Source organism: Cotesia glomerata, linkage group LG2 (genome assembly GCF_020080835.1).
Source record: "Cotesia glomerata isolate CgM1 linkage group LG2, MPM_Cglom_v2.3, whole genome shotgun sequence".
Classification (NCBI taxonomy): domain Eukaryota; kingdom Metazoa; phylum Arthropoda; class Insecta; order Hymenoptera; family Braconidae; genus Cotesia; species Cotesia glomerata.
In genome coordinates this window covers 28,477,726-28,496,604 of record NC_058159.1, presented here as the reverse complement: position 1 = coordinate 28,496,604, position 18,879 = coordinate 28,477,726, and the positions used below count along the sequence as shown (strand labels likewise).

Here is an 18,879-nt window from a genome sequence, read left to right as displayed (position 1 = left end):
AAGTATAAAGCGCCAGCATAGCTTCTGGCTTTCTGCTCCCGCGCGACCTCAAAACCCTTTGGCCTTTAATCGAATTCATTATTAACTTGTATCCCTACGCTCCTAGAATTACTGCTTCATTTTAGGTTACAGGTAATTTTACGCAACTCACGATTCCTTTGCTTAATTTTGTTCCTAAAATTTAATTATTATTTCATTACATCACTCACTCATTCTACCAACTTACAGTATTATAAGTTAAATTTATGATCACAATAACGCCTTTGGATCTATTACCCTTCAATAATTTCATTATTTGTCATTATTGTAATCATTTTGTCACCAAACGCGTAATAGAAGATTTAAGAGAGTACGATCAATATTTTATACTTAAATCATTAACTGATGTGTTAACAAAAAAAATAATCCTTGAATAAAATGAGTTCTCTTTGTATTAGTTATTTTTCAATAAATACAAAATCGAAATTATAAATCATTTATATCTTTTTAGAGTTTTGAAAACTTTATTAGTATCGTCTCGATCAACAAAAGTGAAAAAATTAAAAAAGTTTGGAAAATCCAAAAGTGCACGCCTCATAACGCTCATTCATTTTTTAAGAAAAAATAAAAAGTTTGGAAAATCCAAAAGTGCACGACTCATAATGCTCATTTAATTATGAAATATAAAAAAAAAAAAAAAAAAAAAACTTAAGTCGTTCAAAATTAATTGCCGAAAAAACAGCTGTAGTAGGAAGGTACTGCACAAGCGCCCCTGGTGGAATAAAATGTACATAATATCTATAGATATAGATATATCACCATCCATGTTAATTTTACATGGATATATATAGATATACAGTCTTGTAGTGTTCGTTTTTTATTAATTGTAATTAAACGACACTGAATTAATTAACCATTCGCATTCAGTGACCTACAATTGTCGATTAGAATTTAAAAAAAAAAAATTTAACTCAAATAATTGATTTTTTACAAGTTACAGTGTTTCCGGGGTTTCATACATGACGGACAGGAAAATTTTTTGACCTATTTTGATGTTTTTTTCCGTTTCTATTGCAGTAAATCAATTTTTAGAAAGTATGGAATTAATCTCCATTAAATTATCTCGACAATAGTATGCAAAATATCTTGATTCCGTGAACTAACAAGGCTATAATACTAAAAATAGTTGCTAAAATGAGGCGAAAAAAATTTCTCGATCGTAAAGCACTCTCTGATGCTTCGCATCATGAGTCGTGCAATTGTGTAATTGATTGAAAAAAAAAAAAAAAAAAAAAAAAATTATAAGTAAGTAATTTCTTACAGAGTATTTTTTTTTTTTTTTTTTTTTCAAATATCAGCGCCTTTTTTTCTTGTCATATGCGCGCGCAGTCTTAAAAAATTTAGCTTGATCAAGTGGCGCCAAAGTTTTCACGTGACAAATAAGAAAAATTCGTTTGCCTTTGTATGGTTGTATCGTAGTAAATTTTAATAAAAATTCAATTAAAAAAAAAAAATACGTAAACTAGACTACTGATATGAAATACGGACCCAATTCAGCACATTCTTAAACTAACAAAAAAGGTCCGATCTTGAAATATCAATTCGTTCGGGAGTAATCGTTGGTACATCCAAAGTGGGGTGACATCCGGACGTCCACGTAAAATTTTTTTCAAAACAGCTACATGAAATGATTTTAGAAAATAAAAGATGGATTAATTTAAGTGTTTTCTCGGTGTACATCCACTTATATTATTGTATAAGTGTAATATGGTTATGATAGAGACATTTAAGAGCGGTTTATAGTTGATTTTCAAACGTGTTTTTCTCACGTATGTGATAAAATTTCGAAAAAAAACGCTTCGCTCTTCGATAGATAATTAAATTATCTATCGAAGAGCGAAGCGCTTTTTTGGAAAATTTTCATTTATTTATGCATAAAATGCGTTTTAAGATTCCATTTGTTGTACAAGTATGACAGAGATACTTTCGTTTGTCTAATAGAGGGCGAGAGAGAGGAAAAATGTAAACCCGTCTTAAAGATCATAAAATTGCTTGACCTTGACAAGTCGAGTATAAAGCACAACCTCACGCGCTTCGCGCTATGAGGCATGAAAAAAGAAGATATTTTTATAATTCTTAGCTATAATCTTATTAATATTTTAAATATTTTATCATTATATTGAGTATTCGCTTTATTTTCTTATTTAATCATTAGAACGATAGAAAAAAAAATTTCATGATGAATGATGTTAAAGTTTTTATAGAATTTAAGAAAGAATATGGTAAACTTTTTTAATAATATTTATACATAGTAAATTGAGAATATTTTTATCAATAATTCTTATCTGTTTGATATTAATTGAAAAAAAAAACTTAATGTCATATTTTAAATGCCAGAAATTCGCTAGATTAAAAATCACACTGTAGGTAATCTTCATCCGTGAATTTTCTCCAAATGATATTTTCAAAAAACTTATTCAAAGAATAAACCTGAAAAAAAGATACAAAAAAATTAATTACTGAAATTTTTTAATTATTATCCGATAAATTAATCATAACATACAGTCACTAATTTTGAACTCTATCAGCAACTTTTCTCAGTACAGAACATGCAAGAGACGCATCAGCCTTTTCCAATTCTTTGATCTCTTCAGTATTTTTAAACTTGACCCAATTGTTAGTAATAAAATCGATTGCGAATTCCTTCAATGGTTTTGCATAATGACGGTCTGCCAAAATTAAAATTTTAACAGCATTTCCAGGAGTCAAAGTTTTAGATAGAGAACATTCGCACAAGTTTTTGAGTCCTTGTAGCTGATACTTGTCAGCCGCTTCCAATAGTTTTTCTGCAAAACTGATCAAGTCATCAACTCTGTCAGTGTAAATGTAATCGAGCACTTTTTTGAAAACTTCAGGATCAATGTCAGGTATCGTTACTTCATTTTCTTTGTTCTCTTTCATATCATGTGAAAACATAGCCTCAAATACGCTGCTGCGAGCAATCAAAATCACTTTATGAGCACAAAATTCCTTGCCACCGACTTTAATAGTGACATCACATTTCTTTTTAGTTTCAAAAAGTTCTTTAAAATCGTCGCTTAACTTTCGCTTGGAACCTTCTAATAAATTATTTGGATTTTTGACTGTAATGTATTCATCATAAACAATTAATTCAACACAAACTGTCAGTGTATCATTTGGTAATAAGTTATTTTTGTTTAACAACAACTTATTTATATTTGCAAACCTAGCATAACCACGCCCTGAATTTGGGACGTCAAAAACGAAGTTATTCCAAAGATAACCATGAAGTGATTGATTATAGATCAATCCATCCATTATTTTTTCCTTCTCTTTATTTAACATAAATATCAAATACTTCGCTTGGACTTTTCGATCTCCATTTTTTGGAAATAAATATATGGCCAGCCACGACTTATTTTCTGATGAGTCATCATCTTTTTGAATTCGAAGTTTTAAAAACCATGAATCTTTTATCTTAGCATCCGCCGAAAACTCTGGAGAATCTAAATCATGCATCCCTGTTGAACTCTTGGCAGACTCGAGAAATGATTCAATTTTATTTATTTCCCACTTGTAAACAATCGAGTGTTCATATGTATACGAATAACCTCCATCTTCTTTCTTATTAATCGTACTTCTCTTTGTGTTGTTCGACATTATTTTTGTTTAGCAAAATATTATTAAAATATTAACTCTAAAAATTCTGTATAGATACTGTTATGCTAATCATTTAATGTTAAAATTAAAGAAAACAAAAAATAATATCAGCGAAATGGTTTTTTTCACTATACACGCTACAATTAGACGATTTTAGTAAGGTTATGTTTTAAGTTTCCCAAATTCGTTGGTACAGTAGAATGTAAGCAAGTTATTTTCTTCATTATCGGCCATAAAGTCCCGTTTTTATAATGACACTAAAATTAGCAGCCCAACCGGTGTTATATCCGATGATATAGTAGATGTCGATTTGATGCATTACGCGGCAAATTCACTATAATTTGAATTATTTAATTTAATTTATAATAAATTATATATTATAATTAATGCATTTTGTTTATATACAAAATTTGTTGTAGCACATAAATTAAAATATAGTAATCTCCTTAAATAAACAATCTTGCTTGTGTTACTCGACAATTAAACCTTTGTGAAAACTAATAAAAGAAAAACCATGTGTTAAATGTCCTTCAAGGGTTTGTTAGTTACATATACATTCTCGTTAAGCATTTTCAAGAGGTCGTAAATTATAAAATAGAATAAGACCATAGAACCAAGCCAACAATAATACTATTCGTTAAATAAATAACTGATAAACTATTGGAGTTACGTTTAATAATATTAAAAATAATAGTTAATATTTAATTAAAAATAACAATATCTCATATTAATTAAGAAACCAAAATCATAATTAATCTGCATCACATATATTAAATTTAAACGTCTTAATCATAATAATTTAATAAGTAACATTTATAAATTAATATCTAAACTTATAGCTATGATAGATAAACTTTACATAATTATATTTATAACGTTTATAATAATTTAGTTATAATAATAATAATAATAATAATAATAATAATAATAATAATAATGTTCTAAAGTTAATACTTTTGTTAATGGATAAACCATAAGAATTTAAGATATAATTGTGAGCCCAGGTATACATTTGTGTATGTACCAAGCAAAATATATGTAGGCACAGACATGGACGAGAATAAGTATTAGTGTATAAGTTAAAATAAATATTAGTATATATATATATGTTAGAATAAGTATAAGATGTAATAGACTAAGTATATTGGTTTGAAACATAGAGGGGGAAGTGAAGCCGGGAACCACCGACTTCGAGCCGATATTTTTGTAACTACACTTCTCCCTGAGAACTTTAACTGAGCACTTGCTGTAGCTGAAACCACCGAATAAAATCAAGCTCTTCGTTAATTTTTGTTTATCATTTAAAACAGTCCATCTAACTAAAGTTTTCCTTTTTCTTCAACTTAACCCAACAGAGCTCTTCGAGCTCAAAAGTTTAATGAAACACTATTTTTTGAATTTTCAAATCGCAATAACTTTTGAATGAATGAACCGATTTTCACGCGGTTGGTGTGGCATTCGACGCAGTTTTTTAAGCTTCATGAAGAATTTTCAAGTTTAAATTGATACAACGTAAAATTTCGGAACAGTTCCGAAAAAACACTTTTTTCGGTTTTCTTTCGTCAACGATAACTCACGAACGAATCAACCGATTTTGACCGAACTGGCGGCGATTGACGTGGTTTTTTAAAGTTGAGAGCTGATTAGTTTTTGGAATTGATCGGTAGAGCTGTTTAAAAGTTATTCCAAAAAATCCACATTTGAAAAAATTTTTTTTTGTAGTTTTTTTGCGATTTCTCAAAATCTACCGGTCCGAATCATTCTAAAGTATTAAAAATCTAAGCTTAGTCAAGCCCTTTCAAATGGCACCAACTGCGATCAAATCGGTCAAACCATTCAAAAGCTATGAGAGGTTTACATAGACACACACATACATACACACACACCCATACATACATACAGACACCATCGCGGGAATAGTTAGGGAAGCTTCCTAGGACCTCAAAATGTCGAGATCTGATGAAAACTCGATTTTCGAAAAACGGGGTGAAAACAATAACTTCCCGATTTTTGAAAGTTTTCAATTTTCTTAGCGAGAAGTTAAAAATAAAAAGTATATACACAGATTAAAAAAATATTCCATACATTTTTCATAAAATGTTCTATCCCGAAGATTTGTATTGCTTCTCAAATATTTTTCTTGGATAGAAGTAAAAGTTGAAGACCCACCGTATTCAGTATAACATGAAAGTCGATTAATTTTGCCCCAGTTTCGTCGTTATAAATATATTTTTGAAGTCTATATCAATCTTTCCATCAAAATTCCAATTTAATATACTTGAACCATAAATTATTCGAGTATTAATAATTGACATTAATTATTAAAAATAATTCAATGTCAAATTATAGCATATTTTATTAAAAAAGTAAAAAAGGAAAATGATAATAATTATTAAATTGTGTAAAAACGATGACAATGAAAATGAGAAGGATAGCAGGTAATTATCTATGGTGAGAATAAAACGAACGATAATCCGTTCAATCGTCAGCTGCCTCGTACAATGTACCCGTACAATCGAATTATTGGAGCAAATAATTTCCCGAGTACATTCACAAGTGACACACTCTATTCATCCTTTCTCGTCGCCATTACACTTTTATTATTATACTATCTCCATCTCTTCATATTGTATTAAACATTAAATATAATAATGATATTGAAAATCATGAACATGATAATAATAATAATGATATATGTTCTCTCCATACTTCTACATATAGTCCATTAAAAATTATTACAATGCATATTTAGCAACAATACAGAAAATACCACGGCAGAGGGCAATTTATCATAATAAATTTACAGCAGAAATTAATTTAAATAATTGCGAGGTTGGAAACACCGACAAATAGATTTTTTCCGGGTAAATAATTGTGTGCGTGACCCTCATTTTTCCTGAAAGTGTACTGGTGAAACAAACAGCCATGGTACAGTAGTATAGGGCCTTACTTGAGCTGGCATGTCGTCAACCAGTCACTTGAGAAGATGGATTACCGCTGGCCACTGGGTGACCAGCAACCTGCACCAGACATATTTCATGTTGATGTCATTTTATTCGGATTTCATTTCTAGTAATTTGAAAAAACCATTTCACATTTTTTCCCCTAATAAAATCCCTATTGAATATTTTATCTTCATTATTTTATTTTAAATCGTAATTGTTCTTGTTATTTTTTTTTATAATTTCATGTTTTCTGACGTGGTCATTTGTTAATATTACACAGTAAAAAATTTTGCGTCAATGCGTCAAAAAATTTTGTGTTAAAAATTTTTATGTTAAACATAGTAAAAAATTTTGCGTCACTGTGTCAAAAAACTTAGTGTTAAAAATTTTTGTGTCAAATATTTAACACTTTTATGTGTAAATTTAACACTTATTCTGTTAAATTAACACAAAAAAGTGTTAAATATTTAACACAAAAATTTTTAACATAAAATTTTTTGACGCAATGACGCAAAATTTTTTACTGTGAATATTTAACACTTTTTTGTGTTGATTTAACAGAATAAATGTTAAATTCACAGATACAAATGTTAAATATTTAACACAAAATTTTTTGACGCAATCACGCAAAGTTTTTTTCTGCGTAGGGTTCTTTTTTTTTGGTAAATTTCTTTAAAAAACATATTTCTTATATTTAATGACGAATTCTACTTTTTTTATCATATTCATTTCAAAAATCTATCAACCGAAAATTTTATAGAAAATTTAGAGTAAAAATAAATTCCCTGAAAATTTGAGCTCTTAATATTAACACTAGAAAGATTTCTCATTCAAGATATACACGGAAACTTTTTTTTCAATATCTGTAACAGATTAAATGCTCTACAAAAGTATCCATTGCGATGCAGCTGTCATCAGCACCTGAAAGATTGTGCGGGTCACTAAACCTTTTTATATAAAATTCCTGATTTATTGACGTTATTTCATAAATAACTGAATTTACATGAAAAAAACATCTGAACAAATTTACAGAAAATTGAATTTCCTAAAAAAAGGTCCTTTAAATCAAATCTCTTATATTTTTCGAGATACAGACCCGAGTCAGAATAATGAACATATATGAGTCTACAGGATAATTTTCAATTGTTTTGATCGATATTATTCAATTTATAAATTGAATTTTTAAGTTTTTTTATCAATAATTTTTTAGTTACTATTTAAATTTATTTGTATTGTACTATTTAATATTGATAAAAGTGTATTTTGCGAGGTTATATTGATCAATCAAAATAATCAAAGATAAAAATATCGATCAAAACAATTAAAAATTGTCCTGTAAGCTCATGTAGATTCATGTAGGCTTATTATTCTGACTCGGGGAGCGCCATATTTTTCGTAATGCAAAAATTTTGAAAATTGACATTGATTTTTAATTTAATCATTTAGTAAGCCAATTTTCGTTCAATAAATTTAATCAACGTATACATTTCTACACTGATAAAAAAATTAACTCGACTCAGGAGCCAAAATCTTCAACCAAAAATACTATTTTGAAAAAAATGACTTCCTTAAGTCAAGAGTATAAATTCTTGAGTTAAGAATTTATTTTCTTGATTCAAGAAAATCATTTTCTTCAAAATGATATTCTTGGTTCAAGATTTTGGCTCTTGAGTCAAATTAATTTTTTTGTCAGTGTATAAAAAATAAAAATTGCAAGATATTATCTTTTTATTTTTGGACGTAATTTAATATCATATTAGAAAATTTTTTCACGGGAACCGAATGAAATTTTTTAAAAAGACCATAAATAATCTACTTCCAACCAGAAAAAGAATTCCGTGTACTTCGGCTGCAAAACAATTAAATTATAATCATTGAAGATAGTTCTCTATCAAGTAGTACAAGTTTTAGTCTATCAAATAGCATTCTGAGTGAACTGTATAGTACCGAGTGGTGTAGTACAGGAGATAGAGGAGGAGGAAGGCACTTTACGTTACACCCAAGATTGGCAAGTTGTAATTGTCACATTAAAGCCGGCGTCTACCCGACAAAGACACTAGCGAGTACCACTCAAACTTGTCTCTCTTGTTCTCCAATCTCGACGTACAACCTCCATAGATCTATATATATATATGTACACCCAACATACACACTGTCATATATTTCCAAGTATAGGTGAATCGATTCCGCGAAACTGGATTTCAGAAGCTAACATACTAACCAAAACCCTACATACATTCCTATATATCTCCTTAGGTCCCAGTACTTGTAGTACTTGTTGTAGAGGCTGAAATTAAACAGGAATCTTCCCTCTTCGTCTCAGCTTCTCTCATTCCTAACTGACTACGAACACACTAACTGACTAATCGAATACATTCTACGACTCCATCACTTGTCTGACTGTTTGTAAATACACTCTACTAGTTGGTTAGGGATAGATACCTATTAATTAGCATGCTAAATGACGTTTTCAGTGTAATATTGTTTTACGCCATACAATACAAAGGTTTTTTTTTTTTTTTCAACAGAATGATTACGATGAACATTTTGAAGTAAGAGAAAATATTTTTCTTTAATCAAGTTTTTTTTTTAATGCCCGTGAAAAAATTTTCTGATACGGTTTGATATATTTATTTGTAATTTTTAATAGGGTGTATAAAAAAATCAATTAGTTTTTTTTTTCGAACGATCTTGAAATTTTGTCTGAGAATGCCAAAATAAAGACTTAAAATTTAAAAAAAAAATAAATTTATCAAAAAAACATGCACTGATAGAAGGATTTGTTTATAGTTAAAAATATTTGTTAATATTTAACAAATCATTTATTAGAGACCACTTTTTAGTATTAAACAAATATTTCTTAGTATTTAAAATGATTTTTTTGTATTTAATAAATCTGATATTCATTTATTAAATATTAATAAATTTTTTTAAATACACGAAAAGGACAAAAAGACACTGCACCTACTAAGACATATTTGTTAAGGACTAAAAAGTGGTCTCTAATAAATAATTGATTTCTTAAATATTAACAAATATTTTTAACTATAAGCAAATCCTTCTATCAGTGTGAGAGACCTTTTTTATAAAGCGTTTAATCTTTACAAACAATATACATTATACTTTTCGATTACTTGTGAGACAGAATAGAATTCTGAAGCATAAATATATTATTTCAATATAGAAAATTTTGGATAACTTGAAATGTAAAAGTTTTCTATTATTTTATATACCCAAATGGAGATATAAAACCATATCGACGTTTTAATTAGCAAATTGTCTAACTCCATTTTAGAAAATCTTCTATTTATAAGAAAAAAACAATTAGCTCAAAATTTATTATTACTTTAAAAACCCATTTAATATCATTAATATCTAATAGAGATCTAATAGTTAGGTTTAAATCATTCAAATAATTTATAATTGGATTATTGCTACATCAAAATGTTAAAAAATCACCCTTTAAAAAATAAGGAGTTACACAAATTGCTAATTAGACCGTCGAAATCAGAAAATTTCTGGTTCGATATGGTCAGATATGCCCATGTATAATTTTTTGAGCAAAAATAGTGTAGAAAATCCCCAACAGAGGGCGAATTGTCGCTGAGTCTTCTCCTTACTAAAGACTTAAATTTTAAAGTATTAAGTTCAGAAATAAAAAATGTATATTTTTATTCTTCTAAGGAGTTTATCATCCACTTTTTAATTTATTCAACTATTAAAAGGATGTTTGTTCAGTAAAATATTTTAACTAACTAAAAAATTTCTATAAAATATAAAAACTATAAATTATTATAAAAATATATTTTTTATAGTTAAATGTAACCATATCAAGCGATAATAAGGCTTGAAATAAAAACTGGCTGTATTATAAAATTTTTTCCCGGATTAATGATAAAAGATAAAGTACAATCAAAAATTAAAAAGAAATTGTATCCAACACAAGTATAATTTTATATAAAATAGTTCAAAAGTGCAATATTGCCTTGAGAGGTGCACGTTTAAGTTAAAAATACATAGCTATAGATGAGATAGAGTAACAGTAGCTAGACTAGTCTCGAACAATCGGTTCGCTTCAATAAAATCTAACTCCAAAGCTTATTGCTACGAATTTCACTGGATACGAGCAGAGGAATAGAGAAAGAGCGAGAGTGAGCCGGAGGGCAAGAGTATATGTGTATATATGTATAAATATTGAGTGTGTTGGAGAGTGATAAAAGGAGAAATGAGAGAAAAGCATGGGAAGTATAAGGGCAATATATTGCACGTGTCAGGAAATTCGTTTCTTATCCACGGGTAAATCGTTTGTGCAAGCACAACCTCTATATGTTAAGAAAAACTCGATATTTGGCAACCGAATTTTCGACGACGACAATTCATCCTACCAAGTCCCACATGGACTTTCAGTCTATGCATAGACCATGAGAAAATCTAATCTTACCCGGCGCGGGGGTTTAAATTATTGCTTTATCCTATTATAGAGTGCACTTTCGCCGATGTCAAATATATTCCGATATAAATACATCCTCATTTTAGGCTGTCCATTTCTTTTTTCTTTTGTGAAAAATGTCATGGAAATTGCATGAAATATGTTCTGTTGCTGGTTCATTTTCATTTTATTTTATCGAATATTTCATTGAACAGTTTTTCGAATTTTTTTTTCATGGAAGTCGGTGAAGTATTGAAGTTGTATGGGAGATAAATTATGGATCTATGCACTGCGAAATTGGAGCTGTAAATGATACATTGATAGTTCCGATTATTGTATCAAAGTTTTGCTAAAAATAATCGATTGACTAAAAAATCAATTCAATTTTGAGATATTACGAGGCACCTAGATCTCACTCTACAGCTTCCGACAATGAAAAATTATGGACAAAATTTTAGCCTAACAATTTTTCTCGATAACATAATTTGGTCATTAAATTTTTGAGTTGATACCAATGACAATTTTAAAGATTTGAATCTATTAACTAGCTATTGATATAAAAAATTTCACACACACTGATAGAAGGATTTAGTTCTATTTAATAAGATTTAGTAACAAATCTTTCATTACCTAATATTTAGTAATAATAGGTACTAAATTGTTTATTAAAGCCCATTTAGTTCGACCAAATAAATATTTAGTAGTATTTAACAAATGATTTATTGGTACTCAATAAATCGTTTATTGGTATCAAAGAAATTAATTTTTTAGCTAGTTTTAGCGTGTAACCTAACTTTTTAAGTTAAAGTAAATAAAAATAATTAGAATAAATAATTTTAAGTAAAAATATAAGGTATTATAAAGAAAAGAATCTCATTAAGTTATATTTTTTTGTTTGAGGCATTTATAAAATTTTAAATTAAACAAGTTTTTAACATATTAATAATGGACAAATTAAAAAATGTAAACTAAACTCCAATGAGAAAAGACATAAATAGAAGACATTTATTGAGAGTATGTGTGTTTTTAAAGGTTTAATAAATCTCCCAAAATCGAGTTGAATAAAATAATCTAAGTTAGTGAATAGGTCATGTATCACATAAACATTGGAATTAAAGCATAGCCATCTACCGACAATACTTGCCAAAGAAATATTTAGTACCTGTTACTAAATATTATTTGGTGGAACTAAATATTTATTTCCATGTAATAAGGCTTTGTTCATAAAAAGAAATCATTTATTAAACTGTAACAAATATTATTGATGGGTACAAAATATTTGTTTCTCCCAAATAAATAAATAAAAATTTTGTTACTAAACCAGTTTAGTACTTCGTACTAAATCCTTCTATCAGTGTAACAACATAATAAAAAAATTTTCGTAAAATTTAACATAAAATTTTGTGTAGGTGATTTTTTTACACAAAATTTATGTTAATTCTACACATAATGTTTGTATTGATAAAATCAACATAATTATGTGTTAAAAGTAACACAAAAATATGTTAAAACTTTCATCGGCTGATTTTCGAATTTCTACACACTTAAATGTTATCCATAACACAAATAAAGTGTTGATTTTAACATTTTCTTTGTGTTACTCAGATCAGCTGTCAAATACGTGAGTTTTATTAATAATTTAAATATATATAACCCCATATATATTAAGATAAATTTTAATTTCTGAATAAAAAATAAATTGTTTTCCATAAATACAAAGTTAAAGAACTCGATAAAGAATTCAAAATTTTTAAATAGTAATTAATTAATTTTAATCAATAGTTGCTACTTTATTACAAGTCAGTGGCAATAGATGATTAGGATTAATGATGTATTAATTTCCAATTATTAATTATTAATAAACTCGTTAATTATATATTAATGGAAAATAATTTTTTTTTCACGCTGCATTTAAGTATTTCACGTAATGACACAAATCAAAATCCACCAAATTAAAATGACGTTGAGGCTATCACATTCACATGTCTATCTTGTGTGGCATACGTGACTATGCTCGTACTCCCGAGATCCCGCGCAAAATAAAACGGAGCGGCGTCATAATTTAACATATGTTTATGTAAATTCAACATATTATTTGTGTTACTATAGAAGACATCAACACAGCCTTCATGTTGAATTGACATTTAAAAAGTGTTATTTATACTACTAACCGAATGGGAGTATTCTTTAACATAAATGTTGTGTTGGTTGGCCAGTAACATTACAAAAATGTAGTTTTACTTTGAATTAACACTTGAGTGTGTTAAAAAATGGATGGATTGATCAATACAAACAGTTTGTGTAGAATTAACATAAATTTTATGTAAAAAAATCATCTACACAAAATTTTATGTTAAATTTTATGAAAATTTTTTTACTGTGTATAGTTACTAAAGTATAATTTGCGTAATTTTTATTTTTAGATCAATTCATTGAACATAAAATTATTAGATAAATACTCCAGAATTTTTAAATTACGAATATCCATGGCTGCTAAAAATAATTATGAAATTATGCCAGCTTCTCGTTGAAAACACAGATTTAGATAAATAAAATCATCCTTTTCAACAGTTTTAAGATTCTTGAAGTAGGTTAAAAATAATTCATCCCATACAAAAAGTATTTTGGTAAGCTCTTGACCTGGTTGAACATAGAATAGCATCTGTTGATAGCTTAAATTCCTTAAGCTGTTTCCTACAGGATTAAATGGACCTATGGCAAGAAATAGCGATAATGCTGTTCCGGGGGTTTAGGGATGTCTTACCCCAAAGTTTGAAAGTTATATAAAACTACCCAAGCTCCCATGCTCGGGAAAAGAAAAATACTCTTTCGGAAAATAAATTCGTCATAGTTGATAGTAATCGCACGGAAAGTGTTTTCTACCCTCAACTTAATCGAACGGATTAGTTTCTTTTAGCTTTCATAATTGACGTTCTAGTGAGTCAAAATTATAAAAGCTTTTCAATTAACGGCAAAGTAATGCTCAAATAATATATATATATATATATATATATTGTGACGTTGCGGAAGGTTTTAAAGCCTCGTCGTGATGAACACGTCTTCCCCGTGCTCTAGCTCGCCGTGTCCAGGGTCGAGATGGGGATCACGCAACACAGATAAACTTACAACTAACTAATCAACCAAATAATAACACAGATTCCAAATATAAGGTTAATTTATTCATCAAAAACTCATAAAAATAATAATCAAATCAAATTCGTTATTGCAAACCAAGATACAATTCTACAATTATCAATACACTAAAAAACATTAAACAATACGTATTATCTTAACTTTTACCCCAAAATATAATATAGACATATACAAATACTACTGACAAGCCGTAACCTACTTGCAGCCTACTGGGGACTTCGCGTCACGTCCGCGGGTCTATCTAACTCTCCCCAGTTCCCTCTATCAACCAAGAGAGGCTCGGTTGTCCAAATATAGAGATACCGGGATATGTCAAGTACCTCGACGCCCAGCCGTATCTCCCCCTAGGTGTTCCGACGAGGAGTACCTCCAAGTCCAGGAGTCCACAACCACCTAGCTATTTCCCAATATTCGTTCGAGAACGACAGGTTGTGTACCACAACCTAACTCCTTGCCGTGCAATAGAGGATATTCGGTGACCCGAGTATCTCAGGTCAACCTGGCTCAAAAAGATCCACTGTGAGGACAGATTTAACAGCCGAGACCAGTGATTGCAGTTTCAATCGGCTTAGCGAAGCGAATGGAAATTTTGAAAAAACGTTTTTAGAAATAATAGATAATTCAATAAACTATTTCACCACAAAGGGTTTTTTTTCAAAAATTTTATTCGTTTCGTGAAACCAATCGAAACTGCAATTGCTCTGCTGTTGGCAGTGCAACAGAGATAGTTCCGTTAAACTCCGTGAGAGCAAACCGAGAAAAAGATGGTCTCGCCTGTTAATATAGAAGGGGGATATATCCTTTTATTCTGTACAACACAGCACTCAAGACCCCTTCTGTAGGTGTACCACTCGCTTCAGAAGCTCCAGCTGATCTGACAAAAACTGATCAGAAAATTGATTTTAACAACTCAGAAGCAATACTCTTCGGGCGAACAGTCTGAGCGACACCGCGCTGCCTGACGGCGCGCGTGGGAACTATGCTACGGGACTTCCCAGGCTGCTTCCCTTACTACTCTCGCTTGTCTCTCGGCGTTTTTCGCCGTCTCTTTTCCCTCTTTCTTTTCTCCGGGTAGGCTGCGCGCGGCTGTCTTTTCTCTCTCGTAATATTTTCTCATTCTTTTCTGACTTTATTTTTAATAACTAATAATAATTTTATATAAATTTACATGAAATATCGAGGCGCGTCACAATATATATATAGATTTTATCGACGATATAAAAAGACGTGTATAAATTTTAATAACAAAAATTGATGGAAAAAGTTCCGATGGAATATTTATAGTATAATACATCCTGTACTGGTAATTTAGCGTTACAACGGCTATAAATGATTTAACACAACATTTTCGCATAAAAAGACGTACAATAAAAAATACAGGATTTTATTTTATGCAGAGCAATTTTTTTTTCAATAACTTTTTTCAGTAACATTAAAATGACCAAGTAGTGTGTTAGAGAAATAATAATGAGTGTTTTATCATTCTTTTTATCCGCCCGTTTTTTATAATGCATGCGATAGTACATAATAGCATAAAATAATAATAATAACAACAGTAATCCTCTTTTCAGATGGTAATATAGAGCCAGATGTCTAAAGAAGTTTTAAACAATAAAAACGCTGCGTGCTTGACAATGACTGTCTCTAACTTTAACGATTTGAAGTGTTAAAACAAAATTATTTTGTACGTGAGAGATCTCAAGGCTCTGCTATCATAAATCTGTATTGTCATTTAAATTTAACTGCTGAAAAGTAAATTTTTTTCTCTGCAAATAACTTGTCGTTGAAAGTTACGGGTTGAGTACATTTTTGTGGGTGAATTATGAAAATAAAATAATTTTTTATTAGAATTAAAGCCAAAGCTTAACAATATTATATAGTAAAGTTTATAATTTTTTATTTTTTATTTTTTAAAATAGAATTTCGGAATAACACGAAATTTATACTAATAAATTTATAATTTATAAATTTATACTAATAAAATATTTTTATTAATAAAAATAAAAAAATTTCAGCCGAAATTTGGTAATGTTTAAAACAATTCTCAGTAACTTATGGTATAATATTTGTTTCTATTAAATAAAAATTTGTTTTAATGCAAGAAATTTGTACTTGGATGTTTTTCGGAAAATTCACTCCAGACTTTTACATTTTATATTTATAAAGTAATTTTTTTGAACGATTATATTTTTAAAGACAACAAGTTTTGGAATAGTTTTGAAAAATCTAAGTTTACGTTATCATTTTTAATGAGCAATTCAACTAAAAGCCTATTTTACGGAAAGATAGCAATCTACGCAGTGTACAGGATTATATCGCGCTCGTTACAACTCCAAAATACAATAGTTAACAATAGGTAATAATCACTTTAATATTACTACAACTATTTGAACTTAGAACAACGAAGTATTTAGTAGAGCAAATTTCACTCTATTTTGAGTGAAACTTATTCTCAGTATTACAAGTCACCGTAATTGAAACATCTCCAATTACAGTAAATTTTGCTAAGCCGTTTTCGAGGCGTTCAATGCAAATTTTCGTCTAACTTTTTATCAAAACTTGCTAGTAATTATTTTGAAATACATCTTAATTGTCATTTATTTTATTCATTAGTTTTATAAATTTGTTCCATCATATTTTTCATTTAATTCTCAATAATTTAGTTTACGACATCGATATTTTTTTCAAAAGTACCGAAATTATAAAAACTGTAATAACAAAATGTAAAAAAATCAATAAGCCAAAATTTCTTCCATCATTCCCTGAAATTTAAAATAAAATAAACAATACAAATATTAAACTTTAATTTTCCAATAAATTAATTAAAAATTAATTTCATTTCATTCATAAAATAATAATTATAATCAATAATTGGTTCGTAGTATTATAAACATGTCACTTGAATCTGGGTCAATTGAGTGAATTTAACTACTACATTTTTATTTCAGTACATAGCAAAAAATTTTGCGTTATTCCGTGAAAAAATTATGTTTTAATAATTTTTATGTCAAATATTTAACACTTTTTTCTGTTGATTTAACATAATAAATAGATTGATAGATAGAAATATTTATTTATGCCAAAATTGGCAAATTAATTTAACAATATTTTTGTAACTTAATATATACTTAACTTTATGTATATTTTTGACAGCGTAAAAAGAAGAATATAATTTAACAATAGAAGATAACTTAAAATTTAAGTAAAATTTTAGTTTGGTTACATGATTTTTGTTGATTCAACTGAATTTAATGTACAATTTTTACAAGTCAAGTTCGGAGAGATTGAAAGATTTTATTTTTGAAAGTTTCAATACTAAACTCTTTGACAAGGTCTTCGGGCAATTCTTCCCAGAGACGAATGCAGCTAACAACAAAAGAAGATTCAAACGCAGTCGTGGCAAAATTTGGTATTTTAAAATTTATAAAATTCTTTTTCGCTGCCAGTCTTTCAGAGCGTGTGCACTGAAAAAAAAATTTGGAAAACGGTTGATCCTAAAGGCCATCCCTGCAACTTCCCGCTAATTCCGTTAATACCTGGGCGCTTAAAATTGCACTTACGAAGTTTTTGAGCTTTTCGAGCTCAAAAATACAATCTATGTGTTGTTTTGAGCTCTCCAAACTCAAAAAGATACCTTTTCTATGCTTTTGAACTCTTTGAGCTCAAAAGTCTGATAAAAGTTTCATAGAACACTATTTTTTGAATTTTCAAACCGCAATAACTTTTGAATGAATGCACCGATTTGTACGCGGTTGGCGGCATTCTACGCAGTTTTTTAAGCCTCATAAAGAATTTCTAAGTTTCAATTGGTCAAACTAGAAGTTTCGGAGTAATAACTAAAAAACACTTTTTTGGGTTTTCTTTCCTGCACAATATCTCTCGAACGAATCAACCGATTTTGACCAGATTGGTGGCGATCGACGTGGTTTTTTGATGTTAAGAGCTGACTAGTTTTTGGAATTGATCGGTCGAGCCGTTTGAAAGTTATTAAAAAAATCTTTCGAATGACACCAACCGCGATCAAATCAAGCCGTTCAAAAGTTATGAGAGGTTTACATACATCCACACACACACACACACACACACATAGTGACACCCTCGCGGGAATAGTCAGGGAAGCTTCCTAGGATCTCAAAACGTCGATATCTGATGAAAACTCGATTTTCGAAAAACGAGGTAAAACCAATAACTTCCCGATTTTTGAAAATTTTCAATTTTCTTAGCGGGAAGTTAAAAATTAACTTGAATTAAGAGAAAAATTCTTAAATCAAGTAAAGTTTATTTAAACCAAGAAAAATTTCTTAGTTTAAGAATTTTTCTATTCAAATTAAGAAGATGAAGTTCTTCAAAATTATTTACTTGATTCAAGTAAATTTTTCTTTCTGTGTAGTATCCAAATCCTCAATAAGAATTAGTGTCAAATTTACACATAAAAGGGTTAAATATTTAACACAAAAATTTTTAACACTGTTTTTTGATGCAGTGACGCAAAATTTTTTATTGTGTATTTTTCCGAGAGAGAAGCCGAGTTTTTCAAAAATCAGTATACTTATTAGTGTAGGAAAATACTTTGGTATTCACTCAACAGCAATACCAATTTTTTTACTGAAGAAAAAAAATTTCCTGAATGAAAAAAACTTAAAAAAAAAGTTAATAATTAAAAAAAAAGTTATCACTCTGTTGCATTTTAAT

At 29.0% G+C, this 18,879-nt stretch overlaps 2 protein-coding genes across 3 annotated transcripts in view; one reads left to right on the top strand and one right to left on the bottom strand.

Annotated features, from left to right (window-relative positions):
• LOC123260215 overlaps positions 1-18,879 on the top strand; it is a 195,097-nt gene that overhangs the window by 7,691 nt on the left and 168,527 nt on the right. The gene's annotated exons all lie outside the window — the stretch shown is intronic.
• LOC123259093 (speckle-type POZ protein-like A) lies at positions 2,548-3,660 on the bottom strand. Its single transcript, XM_044719360.1, has one exon. The coding sequence runs from the start codon at positions 3,658-3,660 to the stop codon at positions 2,548-2,550; it is 1,113 nt and encodes a 370-aa protein (XP_044575295.1).